General features: G+C 62.5%; 2 protein-coding genes across 14 annotated transcripts; one reads left to right on the top strand and one right to left on the bottom strand.

The window, feature by feature from the left end:
- Positions 1-667: 667 nt before the first annotated feature.
- On the top strand, positions 668-7873 carry PARP6 (poly(ADP-ribose) polymerase family member 6). Of its 6 annotated transcripts, none has more exons than XM_035566677.2 (22): positions 668-769; positions 1977-2054; positions 2173-2267; positions 2478-2538; positions 2643-2733; positions 2814-2880; positions 3141-3290; positions 3540-3690; positions 3932-3985; positions 4243-4338; positions 4427-4519; positions 4647-4772; positions 4864-4929; positions 5063-5130; positions 5320-5368; positions 5790-5899; positions 6001-6073; positions 6227-6296; positions 6796-6875; positions 6978-7041; positions 7188-7272; positions 7343-7873. In XM_035566677.2, exons 1-22 carry the CDS (start codon positions 767-769, stop codon positions 7443-7445), a joined length of 1833 nt encoding a protein of 610 aa, XP_035422570.1. In that variant the 5' UTR covers positions 668-766; the 3' UTR covers positions 7446-7873. The 6 variants fall into 6 exon arrangements, 5 of the variants coding, with proteins under 5 accessions (XP_035422570.1, XP_035422569.1, XP_035422568.1 ...); XM_035566676.2 differs by having other exon boundaries at positions 5787-5899; XM_035566675.2 differs by having other exon boundaries at positions 3540-3717; positions 7343-7870.
- Positions 7874-8518: 645 nt separating this feature from the next.
- On the bottom strand, positions 8519-20001 carry CELF6 (CUGBP Elav-like family member 6). Of its 8 annotated transcripts, none has more exons than XM_035566745.2 (13): positions 19716-20001; positions 17182-17264; positions 14196-14244; positions 13010-13138; positions 12844-12923; positions 12240-12383; positions 11942-12086; positions 11695-11844; positions 11494-11556; positions 10724-10804; positions 10481-10624; positions 9814-9969; positions 8519-9558 (listed from the first exon to the last, which is right to left on the bottom strand). In XM_035566745.2, the coding sequence occupies exons 1-12, from the start codon at positions 19999-20001 to the stop codon at positions 9842-9844; spliced, it is 1482 nt and encodes a 493-aa protein (XP_035422638.1). In that variant the 3' UTR covers positions 8519-9558; positions 9814-9841. The 8 variants fall into 8 exon arrangements, with proteins under 8 accessions (XP_035422638.1, XP_035422640.1, XP_035422639.1 ...); XM_035566747.2 differs by having other exon boundaries at positions 8520-9558; positions 13010-13135; positions 19716-19860; XM_035566746.2 differs by having other exon boundaries at positions 8521-9558; positions 10724-10801; positions 19716-19860.
- Positions 20002-20768: the final 767 nt, after the last annotated feature.

The raw sequence follows: 20768 nt of genomic DNA, 5'->3' as shown, positions 1-20768 counted from the left end.
GTGGGGACACTGCTGGGGACACTGGGGACCCCATGGGGATATTCTGCATTGGGACCAGGGGGACCTTGTGCTGGGACAATGTGCCAGCACCGTGGGGAGGGGACACTGGGGACCTCGTGCCAGCAATGTATGGACCCACTGTGGGCACCCAGTGCCAGCACCTCAGAATCACTGTGCTGGGGACATAGGGGACACTGAGTTACGACCAAGGGGACACAATGTGGGGTTGTGAGGGACCATGGGGACCCTGTGGGAGGGACATGGGGGACACTGAGTGGGGACCAATGTGGAGTTGTGAGGGACCATGGGGACCCTGTGCAGGGGATGGGGGGACACTGAGTGGGGACCAACACAGGGCTGTGAGGAACCTTGGGACCTTGTGCAAGGGGACATGGGGGTCACTGAGTGGGGACCATGGGGACCAACATGGGGCTGTGAGGGACCACGGGGATCTTGTGCAGGGGACATGGAGACACTGCGTGGGGACCAATGGGGGGTTGTGAGGGACCACAGGGGACCAGGGGGACCTGCACTGGGGATGCCGTGTCCCCCTCCCCCCCACACACACATACACTTGGGGTGTCCCTAGGGACACTGGGGGACATTTTGGGGTTCGGTGCTGGGGTCCCCACGGTGACGTCACCGCCCAGGCGGCGTTGCTGGGAGACGGAGGCGCCGGGGCCCTGACGTCAAGGCCCGATGGCCGCCCGCCCGCCCGGCAGCATGGAGGCGGCAGGGCTGGGGGCAGGCCGCCGCCAGCGCTGAGATGGTGAGGGGACGGCGATGGGGACGGGGATGAGGGGACAGGGGGACAGGGACAACATCCCCCCCCCCCCCCGCCAGTCGGGGCCTGGTGGTGGTGGCGGGACCAGGCCTCACCACACAGGCCGGCACGGGGATGGCGGTGGCAGCGCTGAGGGGGGGACGGCAGCGAGCGTGGGCTTTGGGTCCCCCCGTGTCCCCTCCATGTCCCTTTGTGTCCCCCTGTGTCCCCCACAAATGGCTCCTGTGGGGTGGGAGCCCCCTGACGAGGGAGGGAGGGGTGAGGTGCAGCTCCCCCCCCATCGGCTGCAGGGTCCCTGGGTGGTGATGTGTGGGTCCCCCCCTGCCTGTACCCCATAACCTGAACCCTAAACCTGTCCCCAAACCCAACCCCTAAACCTGCATCTCCAAATCTGTCATACAAACCTGCACCCTCCTGCCTGCACCCCAAGCCTGCACTCCGAAACCTGTCCCCCATACCTGTATCCCCAAACCTGCATTCTCCTGCCTGGACCCCAAACCTCCACCCCTAAACCTGCCCTGCAAACCTGCACCCCCAAACTTGTCCCCCAAACCTGCACCCTCCTGCCTGCTCTGTAAACCTGCACCCACAAACCTGCCCCCCAAATCAGTCCCACAAACCTATACCCCCAAACCTGCACCCTTCATTATGCACCCACCAAGTCTGCACCCCCAAACTGCTTTCCCTGCCTACACCTCAAACCTGTACCCCCAAACTTGCACCCCCAAACTGCTTCCCCCACCTATATCCCAAACCTTCCCCACGCCTGTTACCTGGACCTGAATCCCCAAACTTGCACCTCCTAATCTGCCCCCCAAACCTACACCTCCAAACCTATATCCCTCAATCTGCACCCTCAAACCTGCCCCCAAGATTGCTCCCCCCAATCTGCCTCTCCCAAATCTGCCCCCCAACCCAGCTTCCCCATCTGCTCCTTGAAACCTGTACCCCCAAACCTGGCTACTCAACCTCCCTGCAGTCTTCCCCCTCTGTCTCTCCCCCCAAACCTTCACCCTCCTCAACCTGGAACCACAAACCTCCCCCCAAAATCTCCCCCCCAAAACCTGCTCCCTCAGCCTGCCCCCAAACCCATCCCAACCTCCCTTTCCAACCCCCCAATCTGTTCCCCGAACCCCCCTCCCCCAAATTCTCTCCCCCCCTAACTCTCTGCTCCCCAATCTGCTCCCCCCAGGACCTCAAGGGCCAGTACTGGACGGACGATGACTCCGACGGGGACAATGAGTCCGAGGAGTTCCTCTACGGGGTGCAGGTAAAGCCACTGCTGGGGACAGGTGCCACTGGGCACTTGGGGGGCTCAGGGAGCCCCTGCCCCCTTACAGGGGTTCGGGGGCTCCATGTTTGACAATGCCACGGGTGCTGTGCCGTAGGGGACCTGCGCCGCCGACTTGTACCGCCACCCGCAGCTGGACGCCGACATCGAGGCCGTGAAGGAGATCTACAGTGAGAATGCCGTGTCCGTCAGGTGAGTGTGTGTGCACCATGACATCCCTGGGGCCCCTGGATGTGACAACTCCTTGTCACCCACTCGTGGCAACCCCAGGTCCCCCGCACTCTCCCCATGCCACCCCGGGACACAGGGAACCACGTGTGCCCGTCACGATGCCCACAAGGCCACCCGCTGTGGCACAGGCGGCATGCCAGCCTCACCCCGTCCCCTCACCTCTTGTTGCAGGGAGTATGGGACCATTGACGACGTGGACATTGACCTCCACGTGAACATCAGCTTCCTCGATGTGAGTCCCCGTGGCACAGGGCATGTCCCCAGCATGGGATGCTGGTGGGGTGTCCCCTGGGTTCCCTGGAACCAGCCGGGGTCCCCATGGCTGTCCCTCGGCAGGAGGAGGTGGCGACAGCGTGGAAGGTGCTTCGGACGGAGCCCATCGTCCTGCGCCTGCGCTTCTCCCTCTCCCAGTACCTCGATGGCCCCGGTGAGTGGGGATGGGCAGTCGGGGCGTCCCCGCCTGCTCGTGGGACGGGCGCTGGGTGACGAGCGGCTCGCTCTCGGCAGAACCGTCCATCGAGGTCTTCCAGCCATCCAACAAGGAGGGCTTCGGGCTGGGTCTGCAGCTGAAGAAGTAAGAGCCGAAATGCCGCGGGGACCCCGGGTGGCGGGGAGGTGGCTTGGGGGTGTTTTGCCTCAAAAGCATCTGGGTGCCCCTGTCCCCATCATGCCACGTCTGCTTGCCCGCCCTACAGCCCCAGGATGGGATTGTCACACGGTTTTGGTGACAAGGAGCTGGGGGGCAGGGGGCACCCAGCAGAACACCCCCAGCTTGGCCAAAGCACCCTTGGGTGCTGGCACCCTGCTGGGGCACCCATGCCACCTCTCTGCCAGGATCCTGGGCATGTTCACATCCCAGCAATGGAAACACCTCAGCAACGACTTCCTGAAGACCCAGCAGGAGAAGCGACACAGTTGGTTCAAGACGAGTGGCACCATCAAGAAGTTTCGAGCGGGCCTCAGCATCTTCTCCCCCATCCCCAAGTAAGGTTCCAGCCGTGTCCCTGGGGTCCCAGCCCCTGTCACCTTCACCAGGCACCCTCTCTCCTCTGTCACCATGCCTCAGTTTCCCCATTTGCACCTCGGATGCTGCTAAGGAGAGCAGGAGCTCCCAAAAACACACAGGAAGGCACAAATTGGGTGCTGGATTTATGGGGAAGGAGAAGCCAGGAGGGAAACCGCCATCTGGGGAGGGTGACGGTGACAAGCGGCCCCCCGGTCCTGTGCCCGCAGGTCGCCCAGCTTCCCCGTCATCCCGGACTCAGTGCTGAAGGGCAAGCTGGGCGCGCCCGAGGTGCGTGTCAACCGCCTGATGAACCGCTCCGTCTCCTGCACAGTGAAGAACCCCAAGGGGGAGGTTTTTGGCTACGCCCCCAGCACCCAGGCAGGTGTCGCCCCCTTCAACATCCTGGTGGGTGCCAACCCCGCATCGGGGCTCACTTTGCTCTCCCTCCCCTTCCCCTACCCCCAGCCGCGTGGCATCGGGGCGGGTGGCACGTCCCCAGTGCAGCCGTGTCCCCCTGGGAGGGTGTTGGGGGCACCCGGGGCCTTTGGGGACTCCCGATGCGGCGGGGGGCGTGTGGGGAAAGGGTAACACAGCTGGCACTGCTCTGGCTCTGTCGCAGGTTGGTGGCCACTGCAAGAATGTCCCCACGCTGGAGTACGGCTTCCTCGTCCAGGTGAGCGCCCTGCATCCTGCTGGGACCTAGCCCAGCACCCAGAGCGTTGTCCCCTCTGTCCCTTGTCACACTTGTCCCCATCCCGCTACCCAGAGCATCTTCTCCACTGCCCCACATCCCGCTGGGGTTTCCAAAGCAGGGTCTGGCTCCTGCCGTGGTCCCTCGCAGAGGTCCCAAACATCTCCCAGGCGCCAGGGACCCGAGTGGCCGGGCCACCACTGCTACCATGGGGCTGACTCCCACATCCTGCCCCGCAGATCATGAAGTACGCGGAGCAGCGCATCCCGACGCTCAACGAGTACTGCGTGGTGTGCGACGAGCAGCATGTCTTCCAGAATGGCTCCATGCTCAAGGTGCGGTGGTGGCAGCGGCCGGGCGGGCACAAGTGTCACCCCGTGTCGCTGTCACCAATGCCACACATGGTGCCTGTCCCCTCCACAGCCGGCCGTGTGCACCCGGGAGCTGTGCGTCTTCTCCTTCTACACCCTGGGCGTGATGTCCGGCGCAGCGGAGGAGGTGGCCACAGGTGCTGAGGTACGGGGACCGGGGGTGCGGTGGGTGCGTGGCACGAGGGTGGCGTCTCTGGGATGACCAAAGCGACATCTCCTTGGGGTGCTGCCCTGACTCCGTTTCTGTGCCACTTGACCATCTCCATGCCCAGGTGGTGGACCTGCTGGTGGCCATGTGCCGCGCTGCGCTGGAGTCTCCTCGCAAAAGCATCATCTTTGAGCCTTACCCCTCTGTGGTGGACCCCAATGACCCCAAAACACTCGCCTTCAACCCCAAGGTAAGCAGCAGGGCAGCAGCGGGGCAGCGCTCCCCAGTGCCAGGGCTGGAGAACCCCTCCGACGGCCGCCCCTCTGCTGCCCCATGTGCAGAAGAAGAACTACGAGCGGCTGCAGAAGGCCCTGGACAGCGTGATGTCCATCCGGGAGATGACCCAGGTATGTGGCGTGGCCCCAGCCCAACATTTTGGCCCCGTGTAAGACCCTTCATGCCATTGGCTGGCATTTTGGTGCCCTTCACGAGTGGGTGGGTGGGTGACAGGGGCTCTCACCTCCACCGTGCCTCTGTCAGGGCTCCTATCTGGAGATCAAGAAGCAGATGGACAAGCTGGACCCCCTGGCACATCCCCTCCTGCAATGGTAAGGCCGAGGGTGCTGCAGGGGATGGGGTGGGGGCTCAAGCCCCTTGCTCCATCGTGGTTGCTTTCTCCTGGGGTTTGCGACCACCCACCAGGCAGCACCCGAGGCTCAGGGACAGGGTGGGACTCACATCCTGGGTCAAACCACCCTGTCTGACCTCTTTCTCCTCCTCCTCCTCCTCTTCCCAAGGATCATCTCCAGCAACAGGTCCCACATCGTCAAGCTGCCTCTCAGCAGGGTAAGTGGCCCAGCTAGGATGGGGATAGAGCTGCACGGGCATGGGAGGCAGGATGTAGGGTGTGGGATGTAAGGTACAGGTGGTGGGATGCATGATATGGGATGTAGGATGTCGCTACGGGATGTGTGCCCAGAATATGGGGCATCGGATGCAGGCGGTGGGACAGAGGATGGAGGGTTTGGGATGCGGGAGGTGGGATACAGGACAAGAGCCAGGAGATGCTGCGGACAGCGATGGGTGAGCTCCGATGGCTCCTGGCCCTTGCGCCATGGCCAAGCCCTCCGGCCAGGCTCTGGGCAGTCGCACTGGGCTGGGGTGGGCGTGGGGTTGGGGACTGCCGTGCATGATCTGTGTCTGTCTGTCTGTCTGTCCTCTCTCCCCGCCGGCGCTGCCTTTGCTCTTCCCTTTCCGCTGGTAGCAGCTGAAGTTCATGCACACCTCACACCAGTTCCTCCTGCTGAGCAGCCCCCCGGCCAAGGAAGCCCGTTTCCGCACTGCCAAGAAGCTCTACGGCAGCACCTTTGCTTTCCAGTGAGCTACCGGGGGGTGAGGGGGGGCTGGTGGGACCCCCATGGGGCACCCCGGGGCTGGGCGCTGTGGGGCCGGGGCTGACACAATGCTGGCTCTTGCAGCGGCTCTCACATTGAGAACTGGCACTCCATCCTCCGCAACGGGCTGGTCAACGCATCCTACACCAAACTGCAGGTACCGCTGGCTGCCGCCGGCCCCAAATCCAGGTGGGAGGGCAGGGAGGGATGTGGGCAGCCCCAGGGATGCTGCTCGCCGCCGCCGCGGCCCGTGCCCCATGCCCAGGCTGCTGTGGGCCCCGTGTCGCTCACCCCGGTGTTTTCCTGCAAGCTGCATGGAGCAGCCTATGGCAAGGGCATCTATCTGAGCCCCATCTCCAGTATTTCCTTTGGATACTCAGGTAAGAGGCTGCCTGCACAGCTCCATCCCGCCTGTGCTCCCACCCCACTCCCTGCATGGGCCCGGGGCTGCTTGGTGCCGTGCCGGCTGGAGGAGCTGCGTGGGAACAGGGTGCTGAGGCCTCCCGGCCGCATCCCACATCCATCCCGCCCGCACCAGCCTCTCCCTGCCAACCTGGGGCTTTCCGATGCACCCTCTTGGTCACCAGGGAAAAAAATACAAATAAATCAGCATTTTCCAGGCTCAAAAAATGACTTTAAGGTGTCACAATGGCCACTTCTTCCTTTTGCCAGCTCTGAAAGCCGCTGCTCCCTCTGTGGGGGTTCCTAGGGTTCATCTGCGGGACGGGAGCATCCCGCATGGCCGTCCCCGCGGGTGTCTGTGGCATGTGTCCTCACCTGTCCCCATGTCACCCCGGGGAGCTCCTGCCCGCTGGCCGCAGCATCCCCCCTGGGGTGCCCTGCGGGCGGGGAGTGACGGCGCCATGTCGCTTTCCACAGGGATGGGGAAAGGGCAGCACCGGATGCCTTCGAAGGACGAGCTGGTGCAGAGGTACAACCGGATGAACACCATCCCCCAGGTGACGTGGCGGGGGACACAGCGGTGGGGGTCAGGGACGGGGCTGGGGAGGTGTCGGGGACCGGAGCAGGACGGGGGGTGACGCCGTCTGCTCTCCCCGCAGACCCGCTCCATCCAGTCCCGCTTCCTCCAGAGCCGCAACCTGAACTGCATCGCGCTTTGCGAAGGTGCGGGGCCGCGTGGGGTGGCGGGGGACGGGCAGCACCCACCTCCCCAGCTGGGCACCACAGGGGGCTTGGGGTCCCCAGCGCAAAGTCCCGGTGCCCGTCCGTCACCCGTCACCCGCCTGACAGCCCCTTCCTCCCCTCGGCAGTCATCACCTCCAAGGACCTGCAGAAGCACGGCAACATCTGGGTCTGCCCCGTCTCGGACCACGTCTGCACCCGCTTCTTCTTTGTGTGAGTCCCGCCGCCCCTCGCACCCGCGCCCGGCCCCCACGGGCCCCCCTCACCCCCTCTACCCCTCCAGGTACGAAGACGGCCAAGTGGGAGACGCCAATATCAATACTCAGGACCCCAAAATCCAGAAGGAGATCATGCGTGTGATCGGGACTCAGGTGTACACAAACTGAGTGGCAGGGACCCGCCGCGGCGCTCCTGGGCGCTGAGCGATGGCCCGTGGCCGAGGATGGGCGAGCGGGTTTCGTGCCGGCCGGGCGACGCGCGCGGCTCTGGGCAGGACAGAAGCGGGGGCACCGACGCTGGCGGCACCTCCCTGTACATAGGCGTAAAGCGGCGAGCGCGCAGCGGGCGGGTTGAGCGGTCCCTTGTCCCCACATCGTCCCCAACCCAGCGTGGGGCACGGCGCGTGCCCGGTGGTGGCTGTCCCTCCTCACGTTTACAGCGACGGCGTTTTTACCGAAGTTGAGAAAATGAAGCAAAAAAAAAAAACAAAAAAAAAAAAACCATGCAAAAAACAAAAAACAGACAAAAAAAGAAAAAAGAAATCTGTCATGGTGTAGTAAAATTCTTTGAACACCCTGGTGGGCAGGGGCTGTGAGGAAGGGATGGGGATGTAGCTTCGCGCCGCGGTTAACCGTGGTCCTGGGGTTAACCCGAAATAAATAAAAAACCCAAACTGCCTTTCCCCGCTGCACTGCAGCTGAGACCATGCCATCGTTTTTCGCTTAGGTTCGTGGGCTTTTTTTTTTCCCTTAAAAATAAAATGAATAAAGCCACTTTCCCATGTTTACTGAAGTCTCCCAGTGTGGCAGCGAGGGGACACCCAAGGGGACGTGGCAATGCCCTGCAAAAGCTCCCCATCGCTCTGAAACAATGCTGACACTGCGGGCAAGCGGTGCTGGGGGCCTGCTCCTGCCCCAGAGACACTGCCCGCACCCACTTCTCTGGCTTGTGGGGGCAAATTCCTTCAGGAAATGTCAATTTCCAGAAAAAAAAAGCAAAGCAAAACCCCAAAATGAGAGGCTGCTGGTGCACGTTGGGTCCCGTCCCATTTCCTTCTCCAGGGAAGAAGCGTGGCCGCACCAGCACCGCCCCGGCTCGCAGCCGGACTCCAGCATGCAGTGATTGCTCCAAAGAACAAACCAAGGTGAAGATTTTGACAAAATAATTTTATTTTGCTTTGCTTCATTTCTGCCGAAACCTCACATTTTTTATTTTTTAATTTTTTTGGCTGAAAAAACAAACGGAAAAAAAAACACAAAAGGGCCAAAGAACCAAATCGCTTCGCCGTCTCCCGCAGGCGACCGAGGGGCTCTTTTGACCAGATTTGGCTGCTGGGGCCACCGCAGCCTCCCCAAAATCCCTCAACATCCCCCCTCCCCGGCACTCAGCCGCAAATCAGCCCCCCCAGACCGAGCCCTTAAGCTCCTCTTGGCGCCGCTCGCAGCTCTTGCGCCCGAGGTTTTTCTTAAATCTTTTTTTTTTCTTCTTCCTGGTTTTTTTTTGTGTGTTTTTTTTTTAAATTAATTTATTTATATATATATTTAAAAAAGCAATAGTCCTTTGGTCCCTAAACTCTAAGGAATGATATGACTCTGAAACAAGTAATCCTATGTCCCTGTGCCAGTGACAAGCAGGGGGAAGTGCGTGTCCCGCCACCCTGCTCCATGGGATATATATATATATACTTATTTATATATATCTTCTGTAAGTCCAACATCCTTTTATCCTTTTTTTTCCCTCTTTTTCCCAGCCAGACGTGGAAAAAACTATCACGATTTCTCTTTCCAAACAAGCATCCTCCAGGTGAAGCGCCCAAGGCTGGTCCCTTCCTGCTGCCTTTGGTTTAAAGTCCGTTTGGAGCCTCTGTTCCTCGTTCCTCCTGGGAAATTTGTAGCAGCAAATGAGTGCTTTAAAAAGGTAGCTCACGTCCCGGCCGCCCGGGCCTTGGTCCTCTCTCCCGGCAAGGGATTTGGCGAGTCCCATTGAGCGGCCAGCAGCGAATCTCAGCCCCGCTACCACTGCCGTGTCGCTCTCCTTCCTGCCTTCCTCGCTCTCTCAATCCCGTTAAGAAACAAACAAGACCGTTTGGATAAAAAAAAAAAAATCAAAAAGGAAAAGAAAAGCTACGACCAGAATGGCTCTCTTCTTCGCGTTTTTTTCTTCATCGCCTCCTCCTCCTATTCCTCCTCCTCCGGGACATGTTGCAAAGAAAGAGAGTTACGGGTTTGGATACTGCACTTGGGGAAGGGGAAAGTCGTCAGACACCGTGGGACGCCCGACCTGCAAGACAGCGAAGGCTCCGTGAGCGATCCACGGCTGCCGGGCAGGATCCGGCCCACCCCGGCAGTGCCCAGCTGAAGCACTAATCCCACATCACTGGGATTTTACCCAAAACAGACGCTCTTTATCTCAGGCGCCCAGCCCCACACACTCTTCTGGGAGCAGAGAGCCCAGCACATGCATGAGGGCATTTCTGGAGAAAATCTGGCTCAAACCAGTGGTGCCGTAGGTGACACCACCAGGTCCCCACCTTACCTCTCCGTAGGGCCAGGGTGGGCAGGGGTCAGTAGGGTCTGTTGGCATCTTTCGGCCGCTTTAGCTGGACTTTTAGCCTCTTCATGCCGATCTGGAAGCCGTTCATGGCCTGAATGGCTGCCTGAGCGCTAGTCGGATTGTCAAAACTGACGAAACCTGGGGGCGAGGGACAGGGCAACAGAGGGGGGGACAGTTTGTCACCATCAGCATCACACCTCGCTGCTCGACTTCAACAGGGTCACGGCCCAACTTCATCACGGACCCCATGCTCCCCCAGATGGGCTCACAAAGCCCAGGAATGGCCTCTGGGATGGGGAGGTCTGGGTGGACAGCGAAGCCCCAAATTGCAGGGCGCTGGGTGATGACATCTCTGGGGACACCGAGGTTTGTGAGGACATCAAGGTGACAGGGCCTGTGGGGACTCTGGGGTGAGAGGATCCACAGGGACATGGGGTTGACAGGGTCTGTGGGGACACTGGGGGGATGAGGTCTGGGGACACGAAGGTGATGCAGTGACATCCTAATTAGCGGCAGCAGGAGGTTATGTCCTTCTGTCCTGGCACGGTGTGGTCCTTCAGCCCTGGGGTGACAGCCACAACGCTGCTTTGGGTTTGGTCACCCATCGGTGCTGCCCGGCCACCGGGGAGAGCCCCAGACGGTGACTTACCAAAGCATTTACTCTGGTTGGTGGCACGGTCCACAAAGACTTTGGCAGAGATGACATTGCCGAAAGGCAAGAACATCTGCGTGAGCTCTGCATCCCCGAACTCCTGGGGCAGGTGATAAATAAACAGGTTACAGCCTTCGGGACCTGGGTGACACACAAAGGACAGGGCCACATGTCAGCCACGAGGCGGGGGCCACCGGGAGCAGCAGAGCAGCCGGCCCCGCGGTGGGGTGCCCCCCTTACCTTCTCGCTGCTGCTGCGGGATGATGGGCGCTTGCTGGGGGAAGGCTTGGCTGATGGGCGCGTAGGCGGTGGGATATGCTGCTGGAACAGAGAAACACGGCGCTGAGACCCTGGCACAGGATGGGGACCGGCCCCCGGAGGGATGTCCCCAACTGCCACCCTCGCTGGCCCCAGCGGGGCTTCATCACCGCGTCCCCAGCACGTGGGGTTTGGTGGCACAGAGGTCTGAGCAGAGCCATGGTCACTGCTCGGGTGGTGGCTGCTGCCTGAGGTCCCGTTCCTCCCTTGTGGCATCGGGGTGGGACGTGGCACCGTGGGAGGGCGCAATTGGGCTTCAAAAGCCTTTCTGGGGTGCTGGCTCCCCCTGCAGTGCAGCCTGCCTCTGCCAGCAGGACCCTGGCGTGCAGGAACGGCTCTCCCAGTAGGGATGCTGAGGGCACCAGTAACACGGCCTTAAGGTGGAGGAAAGAGGCTTTTATCAACTTTTGGTTGGCCAAAATAATGACCAGGGGTCAGAAGCTTTGTTTTCTGTTGCAAAGCTGGAAATCGCCACTGGTACTCCTAATTAAATACCAACTGCCGGGCTCAGAGTACTTCCACAGCTTGCTCTGACACCCTTCTCTCACTGCATTACTGCGCTAACCCATGCCCGGGACGCGTGGGGCCTCTCTGCCCGGCTTTGACCCCCCCGCGGCGCTCACAGCCCCCCTCCAGGAACCGGCACAGAGCAGAGCGGGGAGAGAGGGAGACGTGCAAGCGAGGTTTGAGACCTGCATAGTGCTGCATGCCCGCGTAGGCTTGCTGGAGGGGATCTGCCACTGTGGGGCTTTGAGCTGGGAAGAGAAAAGAAGGGAGAAGGAAGAGAGTAAGCGAGGGAAAGCCGAGGACGACCAGCTCCCAGCATGCGTCCCCGGCACCGGGGAGCGCGTCCGAGCCCCCCCATGCTGCATGGGGTGGTGTGAGGACGGCACCTGGGTAGGGGTGGATGCCGTTGGTGTAGATGGTCTCAGAGGCGGGCTGCCCGTTGGTCTGCGGCGGCAGCGGGCTGAAGCCATTCACCCCAATCGGCGTGGCGATGCTGGGCACGGGCGCCGTGCTGATGCCGGGGGGGGTGCTCGTACCTGTGGCCCCACGGGCAGGAGGGAGGGCATCAGCGCCGGTGTCCCCCCGCCGAGGCCACCAAGGAGGTGGGTGGTGGGGTGAAACCAGGGGCTGTACCTGAAGAAGGGGTGAGGGGGGCAGCCACCAGCCCGCTGACATTGAAGGCGGCCATTTGCTGCATCTGGGCCGCAGCGATGGCAGCCATGGGGTTCAGGCAGGTCCCCTGCGCCGCCGCCATCAGGGCCGCCTGCTGCTGCATGATCTGAAGGGGGAAGGAAAAACAAAGGGAGGAAAGAGGGAAAAGTGAGCGAGGTGCAGAGGAAGAAAGAGGCAAGGGAGGATAAATTAGCATTTCCAGCACGTTCCCCAAAAAAAGACGTGTCCCCTCCCATGCTGACCCCATGCCACCTCCTACCGCTTGCGTGTAGGCCCCGTAGGCACCGAACTGGATGGTCATGGGGTTGAAGATGCCCAGCTGCCCTGCCATCTGATGCATCCGCCGCAGGGTCCTCTCCTTGTCTGTGTCCGCAAACTTCACCACCAGGCTGGATGAGGCGCCCTACAGCGGGGGTGAGATGGGGCTGACAGCGGGGCCACTGGCCTGGCGCGACCCCAGAATGTCACCCTGTTCTGGGGACGACCTGCTGGCTCCCGGCGGCTGCAGTGTCCTCGCCCCGCAGCCCTGGGATGCCGCCTGGTTGGCAGCAGCAAGCAGTGATCGATGCGAGGTTTAATTACAGCCGTCTTTCCTCCCGGCGGCTGCTCCCTGACCGCTGTTTTCCTTTCCCCCTCGCTCACGGTTTTGACCTTCGGTGTTAATTAAATCACACCTTTCTCCTGGAGCGAGGGAATTAGCCCCACGCACCCACCCCCAGTGTGAGGCAAGGATGAACCTCAGGGTGATGTGGACAACAAACTGGGATTTTGATCCAATTAGACAGATCAAATTAGCCCATGATTGGATTATGGAGACAGCACAGGGGGTAGGATGAGAGCCACGGGGCACGCCCAGCGCTTACCGGCATGGTTTGGCTGCCGTGCAGGCTGTTGATGGCAGCCTGCGCCTCGGCGTGGCTGCCGTACTTCACAAAGGCACAACCTGCGGGCAGACCAGGGGCACGGGAGAGGTGGTTTGTGGGGGCTGCCCGGCTGGCAGCTCCCATCCCCCAGCTCCCTGTTTCCCACCTTTGCTGGCTCCGTCGGGCCCACGGAGGATGGTGCACTCCTCGATCTGGCCAAAGGGCTCAAAGAGGCGCCGGACGTCGTCCTCGCTCTGCTGCTTCCCCAGCATGCCCACGAAGAGCTTCCTGTCTTCTAAAAGCAAAGCAGAGCCTGTCGGCAAGGGGGATGCCACGCGCCGTTCCCTCCCCTGTGCCAGGTTTGCAAATGGTCGTGGAGGAAAAAGAGGCTGGGGAGGGAGGGAGGCCAGCAGCACCAGTGCAAAACCCTGTGGTGGAGACGCTGGGTTCTTCCTCCCCATCCTACAAAACACACGGGGTGGGAACCCTCTCCTGCGGGGGAATTTCTTAGGGGTGAAGCGGAGCTGAGGACCGGGACCCTGTTCCCACGGTGCCAATGCTGTCCCGTGCCACAGGACGCGTAGCGATGTGGCTGGGGAACAAAGCCCACAAAACCCCAGCAATTGCATTCATATGATTGACTATCAGAATAACCTGCAGTCCCCGGCCATGCCCGGGGGACATCAATAACCCAAACACGAGAGAAGGGAGAGTAAATAATGAGAATTTCATGATTATTACCAGCATCTGTCTTGCACGGCCGCACGGTCCCGCCGCGCGCTAATGGCATTTGACAAAGAAAATAAGGTGCCCTGTCAGAGCGTTGCCGGGGAAATAAATAAATAACAGCAGGAGACGATTAATGCACCGTCCGTTAAGGTACCGGGAAAATTAGTTAAGGGAATAGGGCTCACGCATTGTCTGGTTAAACATAAACCATCTCTCCGCGAAGGCGGCCGAGCGTCGCCTCCTGGGCGAGGGGGCCGGAGCTGGGCACCCAAGCTCACCCATCGATTTTTAATCCCTCACCAATTATGCTCAGTAAGTGGGTAATTTATTTGCTGTGTCCCTCCAGGACGCGCTCGGAGCAGTTGCGTTGTGCCAAAGAACCGCGGCGTGCTGTGGACGCGTGGATGTCCGCCCCGGCCAGAAGGACAGGGTGCAGCTGGCCGTCACGCCAACATCCTGCGGGTCCCCGCGCTGCTGCGGTCCCTGAGGGCCTTTGGGACTCAACAGCATCGTGAGAAGTGCCAGGTCTCAGCCCTCTGACTTGAAATGTTGCCGAGCCACGTGCTCAGGGCATCCATCGGGCAGCCCCACGCCCTTTCAGGTGGCTCGGGGGGTGCACCTACCTCCTCGTCCCTCGCTGTCCGCTGGCTTCACCTGGATGGGGCGATTCATCTGCAACACACAACCGGGAGCAGGCAGTCGGTGGCGGTGCGACAGCCCCTGGTGACACCTTCCATGGCGAAGGGCAGGATTTGGGGGCACGGGACAAGGGCACGGCACGGGGACAGAGCGGAGGGTCCAGCTCCAGCCCTGTGGGGCTGGCTGTGCTTTGGGGGCGGCAGGTGCCCCCTGCTGCCTGGTGAGGCCACGCAGTGGCAGTGAGGACGTGCACGGGTGTGACGCGTGCCAGGCGCTGTGTTGTCCCTGCGCCCATGGGCGTGACGTGTGTGTGCACCAGGACGCAGGGACAGTGCGAGCGTCCCCACAGCTGTGCCTCCCTGGTCCAGTGCTGCACGGGGCCATTTCTCCTTCCCACCTCTCTCCCCCTCCTCTTCCCCCCTTTTTTTCTGAAAACGCGCTACAATTACGGCAGTTTCCATGGCAACAAGCGTGCATCCCCCGCGCTGCCGCGCCATGTGCTTGATAGGGTCGTCACGGCAACGGCAGGCTGACACGCGTGCACCCAGCATGCATGTGGGGGGTGTCACGCATGCAACACGCCACGGGTGTGCCGGGAACGTACTGCACGGCCTGGGCGCACGACAGTGGCGCGCGAGGACGTGCGTGCAACGGGCGTGTAAAGGCGGGCACGCGCGTCAGGCTGGACACCCGCAGGAGGCAGCCACCCGTACAAGGAGGTGCCCCGAAATGCCACCGCCGCCACCGCGGGGGCACCCCCAGAGCTGGGTGGGGGCAGCACCGGCCCCCGGGTGATGATGAGGAGGAGGAAGGCTCAATGAGGAGGAGGAGGAAGGCTCAGGAAGAAGAGGAGGGCGGTTTCCATGGCAACCGCCTCGTCTCCCGGGCAACGCGGGGAGGAGATGTCAGCGCAGAGGCAGGGATGCTCGGGGAGGGGACCGATGGACACAGGGTCCTTGCATCCTGCTGTCACAGCCGGGAGGAGGGACCCCATTTTTGGGGGTGGGGGGGAGGCGCTGCCGGTCGCGTTCACCAGCACGGCGGCCTTTGATGGAAGATCTTTCCCGTTCCTGCCGTGATACACTCAACATAATGAACCCAGTGCGTGTGATTTAGAATAACATTTCGGAGCCGCAGAGCGCCGTTTCGATGTGCCTCCCATCTCCGCCTGCTGCTTATGAACCCGCATCGGTCCTCCGAGAGCGGCTGATGTTTGGGAACACCGGGCCGCGGGGACCCGTCAACCTCCCCAGGGGCTGTGTTGCGCCAGGGAGAAAACCAGAAAGGGTTTTTTCGGTACCCCCGGGCTCGCTGAGTGCTCCCACATGCGTCTGTTGTGCCCACAGCCTCACACCCACACTTGCACGCGTGCCGTGCACGCCCGCAGCCTGGTGCATGCCCGTGCCAGCACGCCTCCGTGCACCGCCGTGCACGCTTGCGCCCGCGCAGCCCCACGTCTGCCCGTCCTCGCACGCCCTCGGCGCAACCGCACGCCCACGTGCAGCCGCACGCCGGCCCCACGCGCACGTGCAGGTGGCCATACGCCCCTCTGGGTGCGCGAGCTGCACCGCACGCACACCCACGGCCCCCGCGCACAGACAGCCACTTACCGTCTGCACGCCCGCTCGCTCCCACCAGCACCCCCTTGCACACCCCACTAAACCCCGTGTCCCCCCATCGCGCACCCCGTTGCACACACACACACAAACACGCACACGCACAGACGCACGCACACACGCGCTGCCCCCCCGCTGCCGGGCGGGGCCGTGCCGAGCCGTGCCGGCGGACAAAGGCGGGGGCCCTACCTCGATGCAGAGGATCTTGGAGCCGGCGGGCACCCACAGCACGGGCGGCCGCGGGCCCGGCGCCGGCACCTGCGGCAGCTGCATGGCCCGGCTCGGCCCGGCCCGGCTCCACCCGCGGCGGCTCGGCTGGGTCCGGCCCGGCCCGGCTCGGCTCGGCTCGGCTCGGTTCGCGCAGCGGCGCGCGCGGGAGGCGGGGCGGAGGCGGGGCCGAGCCGGACCGAGCCGGGCCGGGCCGAGCCGGGGGGCGGGGCTTCGGCGAGGCCACGCCCCCCCTCGCCGCGCCAGGGGGCGAGCACGAGCACGGGGGCGAGCGCGAGCAGCGTGCACCCGCAGAGGCGCGCCCACGCGGCGAGGAGCGGGGCCGGGGGCCGTGTGCCCGGCGCGGGGCGCGGGGCGAGGCGGGCGGGCTCGTCCCGCAGCCCCCCGCGGAGGCGGCGCCGCGCCGTTCACTCTGAAGCCTACTGACGTGCGGCAGGAACGCGGGGTGGGGACGGTGCCCTCGGCGGCGCCCTCCGGCCCCGTAACAAAAGGGCTCCCCGCACGGCCGAGGTCGGTGTTTGTATTTACGGGCCTCGCGCTTTCCCCAGCCAAGCGGCTGCCCTATCGATTTTGATTTAGGAGAATAGTTAAATATTTATTTTCACTTTGTTAAAGCTCGGGAGGTCGGAGCCCACAGAAAGCGCAGCGGCACGCAGGCGGGAGAAAATCAATGCCTCGGTTTGCGGCCGCTGGAGCGGCTCCTGCACCCTGCGCTGGGACCCCGCTGCGCCCTGGCGCCCTGGCGTGTCACCCAGGGGTGACAAATCCACCCCCGTGGAGGGGTATTTGTTAAAATGTGACGAGCCTGCGTTTAATTGGGCTGCGTTTGAGCACGCACCCAGCACCGACGGAGTTGGTGTCATCCCCAGTCTCCTGGCCACTCTGGCATCGTCCCCAAGCGCTAGGCTGAGTGCTCTGAACTCATCACAGCGGTGATGCGGTGACACAAGGCACAGCTGAGGCCACAGTTCCCCTGTGCAGAGCATCCCCTGAGCCAAAGTGATGCCTGTGCACGCTGCATGTGCCCAGCACAGCACCCACTGCACCCATGGCACCGCAGATGGACAGGGGAGGTCGATGCGGTGCCAGCCCCCAAATCTTGCCCCGATTCCCGGCTGTCACTTACCCCTGGCAGCGTCTTCTGCTCGTGCAGGGCACTCTGAGCCTTCAGGGCTGAGTCGCGGGCGCAGTAGGTGAGAAAGGCACAGCCTGCAGAGATGGGGAGACAGGATTAGCGTCTGGCCTGGCACCCATCACAATGCCCTGAGCACCCCAAATTCCAGCACCCGGTGGCTAACGTGGCTCTGAGGCGCATCAGCACCCGGACACCCATCCTGGGACCATGTGCACGTGAGCAAAACTGCCAGCCCTGAGCTCAGCCCCAAAGCAGAGAGGGAGATGTTAATGCAAAAGAGACGAGGGAGCAGCAGGAGGAAGGTGAGGGTGCACAGTGAGGCCAGCAGCTCTCCGGCCCCAAGCACAGCACCAGGAAGCCCTGGGGAAAGCCGCAGCCACAGTCCTCCGGGAAGCAGATTTCCAAGAGTCGATGCCGCGCACCCCGGAGCATCCTCCCTGCTGCGGATGGCATCGCGCCGCGAAGGCGCTCCGGCTCCTCCAGCATCACGTCGCGGCGCTTCGGGAATCAGAAATGCGCCCGGGGCGAGGTTTTCCCACGCTGACTCACACTGCCGAGCGCTCGCTCACCCCACGGCTCGCACGGCAGGGACAGGGCCGGCTCTCTTCTGTCCCCACGGGAGCATCCCGGGTCCCCGTGCCGCCACGCCGCTCCCTATCCGAGGGCTCCCCGTATTTGCCGAGGTCACATCCATAAGCTTCTGAAAGTGATATTAAAACAGCAGCAAAACAGTTTCCCTTCAACAAAGTAAATATTTAATGAATAAAATTGACATTGATGCATTTTTAATATTGGCACAATTAAATCCGCCAGCTGATTAAGTATTAATAACTCTTAATAAGTACAATCAGCGTGCCTCGGAGGAGAGGGAGCGTGGCAGTGGGGCGGGGGGCGCCGAGGGATGGGGTCCTTCAGCCACCCTGGGGTCCTGGGCACATCAGCCCCTCTGGGGGCAAAGACAGAGCCCCTTTGGTTAAATATTAGGTGGAAAACAGAGGTCGATGCAGTGGCTCGCTTCAGCCCCGAGCTGCGGGTGCCTCTGCCTTCCCAGCCGCCTGCGTTTCCAGTGTTTGCCATTTGTAATCAAGCTGGCTTCCTCCTCTCTGCTCTCTTTTCCTTTTTTTTCCCCTCTGCGGGCAATGATGCGGACGGTGCCCAGAAGAAGTTCGGAGGGCAGCAGTGGCAGCCACGTTTCCCCTCAGAGGCTCGCCAGGAGCAAGGACAGCGTTTGATTAGAGGAGCATCCGCAATAACATTGTGTTCCTGGGCCATGGCAGTCAAAACGTGTGCTGGACAAAGTGCCGTTGGGGCCAGCACGGTGCAATCCCCTTGCCTTAGGGCACAAATTCAGCTTCGGAGGCATTTTGGAGGCCTTGGTGCTGAGAGTGAAGGAGTCCAGGAGTCATCCCAGGCCGAAGGGTACCGATACACCAGCATCCGCTAGCGCCAAGTTTCGGCTTCCAAAAATGTCCCGGTGAGGCGGGCACTGCCCACAGCCCAGGAGTGCGCTGACAGCTTGCAGAGGAGCACGAGGTCCCATCCAGGTGACACCCAGAGCTCCATGGTCCCGCTCTGGTGCGGTGGACCCAGGTGGGTGTCCCCAGCCGAGGCAGTGCCCAGAACAGCCGGTGGGTGCTTCCAAGGCAGGTAGGAACACCCCACATCTAGGTGGGTGCCTCCTGCTTGGGCGGTTGTCCCCGTCCCAGGGGTTTCTTTGCTTCAGATGCGTGCCTCCACCTCAGGAGTGCCCCTCTACAGGGGTACCCCAACCTCAGAGGTACCTGCACCTCATGGTGCCCCAGCTCTGGGGTACCTACACACCTCATGGTGCATTTACCTCAGGGATGCCTCCACCTCAGGGGTAACTTCATCTCACGATACCCCACCTCAGAGGTACCTCCACCTCAGGTCTACCTCGAGATCGGGGATAACTTCATCTCATGATGTCCCATCCCATGGAGCCCTACCTCAGGGGAGCCTCTACCTCATGGTACCCACCTCAGGGCTGCCTCCACTTCAAGGGTGCCTCCACCTCAGGCATACCTCCAGATCAGGGGTGCCTCCAACCCACTGCACCCACCTCAGGGGTGCCTCCAACTTGGGGGTGCCTCCACCTCATGGTGTCCCATCTCACGGAGCCCTACCTCAGGGAAGCCTCCACCTCATGGTAACCACCTCAGGGTTGCCACCACCTCAGGGCTGCCTCCACCTCAGGGCTGCCTCCACCTCAGGGCTGCCTCCACCTCACGATGTCTCACCTCAGGGGCACCCCCACCTCAGGGCTGCCTCCACTTCACGGAGCCCCACCTCGGGGGTGCCCCCACCTCAAGATGTCCCACCCCATGATGTCCCACCTGAGGGGTGCGTCCACCTCACAGAGCCCCTACCTCACGGAGCCCTACCTCAGGGCTGCCTCCACCTCAGGGCACCCACCTCAGGGGTGCCCCCACCCCGTGACGTCGCACCTCAGGAGCCCCACCTGAGGAGCCCACGGCTGCCGGCGCCCCGCCGCGGGCCGCCCGTACCTTTGTGCATGCCGGTGAAGCGGTCCTTGAGCACGGTGAGCTCGTAGATGCGCCCGAACTCCTCGAAGAGCGGCTTGAGGTCGCTCTCCTCCAGGTTGCGCGGGATCTGCCCCACGAAGAGCTTGATGGCGTCGTGGTCCTTCATGGCGATGGCGCCGGCCGGGTGGCTCAGCCCGTTCACCCGGCCGCTGTTCGCGGTGCTGAACGCCGCCCCCGCCGGGCCCGGGCCCGCCCCCGCCTCCGCCGCCGCCGCCGCCGCCGCCACGCCGCTGCCCGCCGCGGCCATGGCCGCTCCGCGCCGCGCCCCGCCCCGCCCGCCCCGCTCGGCGCCGCTCGGGACCGCTCGGAACCGCTCGGAACCGCTCGGAACCGCTCGGCGCCGCTCGGCTCGGCCCGGCCGCGCTCGGCCCCCCCCTCCGCCCGGTGACGTCAGCCGGCCGGCCCCGGCCGGGCGCGGGGCATTAGCATAATGAGGGAGCGGCGGCCAATCCCGCGCCGGCCCCGCCCACTGCTGCCTGCGTCATCGCGGCCGGGCCCCGCCCCCGCCCGCCCCCCGCCCTCGGTAGGCTTCAGAGTTAACGCCCGGGGGCCGTGAGGGCACGGCCCGGGGCGGCCGCAATTAGGCGGCAGCCGTTAATTGGGGGCGCGCGGAGCAGAGGCCGGGCGTGGGGCGCTCGGCTCCCCACAACGGGGGGCAGGCGGCACGCGGGTGTGCAGCCACATGCGTGTGTGTGCGGCCATGCGCATGTGTGTCTGCAAGATACATGTCCTGCAAGTGTGCAAGCAGGTACATGCTGCGAGCGTGTGCAAGTGTGCGAGCATGCACATGCATGTGTTGAAGGTGTGTGCAAATGTGCAAGTGTGGACATGCACGTGCTGCAAGTCTGTGCAAGTATGCAAGAATGCACATGCATGTGTTGCAAGCACACACACGTTGCATGTGCAAGTATGCAACTGTGCAAACACATGCATGCATTGCAAGTGTGTACAAATGGTTGCAAGCACCTGCAAACAGTTGCAAGCACATGCAAATGCAGGCCTGTATTGCAAGCC

This window comes from Cygnus atratus, chromosome 11 (assembly GCF_013377495.2).
Source record: "Cygnus atratus isolate AKBS03 ecotype Queensland, Australia chromosome 11, CAtr_DNAZoo_HiC_assembly, whole genome shotgun sequence".
Classification (NCBI taxonomy): Eukaryota; Metazoa; Chordata; class Aves; order Anseriformes; family Anatidae; genus Cygnus; species Cygnus atratus.
Note: the sequence above shows the minus strand (reverse complement) of the source record. Positions and strands in the feature narration are given on the sequence as shown.

What these genes read in the sequence shown, in the direction of transcription:
- CELF6 (XM_035566745.2), bottom strand. Translation starts at nt 20,001, where the DNA reads ATGGCCGCGGCGGGCAGCGGCGTGGCGGCGGCGGCGGCGGCGGCGGAG. An exon ending in ACGGGGCCTACACGCAAGCG is followed by an intron (nt 12,087 to 12,239) that starts GTAGGAGGTGGC and finishes TTCCCCCTTCAG; the next exon opens with ATCATGCAGCAGCAGGCGGC. An exon ending in GGGCATGCAGCACTATGCAG is followed by an intron (nt 10,805 to 11,493) that starts GTCTCAAACCTC and finishes TCTCTGTTCCAG; the next exon opens with CAGCATATCCCACCGCCTAC.
- PARP6 (XM_035566673.2), top strand. An exon ending in GAGAATGCCGTGTCCGTCAG is followed by an intron (nt 2,268 to 2,477) that starts GTGAGTGTGTGT and finishes CTCTTGTTGCAG; the next exon opens with GGAGTATGGGACCATTGACG. An exon ending in TCGCCCCCTTCAACATCCTG is followed by an intron (nt 3,718 to 3,931) that starts GTGGGTGCCAAC and finishes GCTCTGTCGCAG; the next exon opens with GTTGGTGGCCACTGCAAGAA.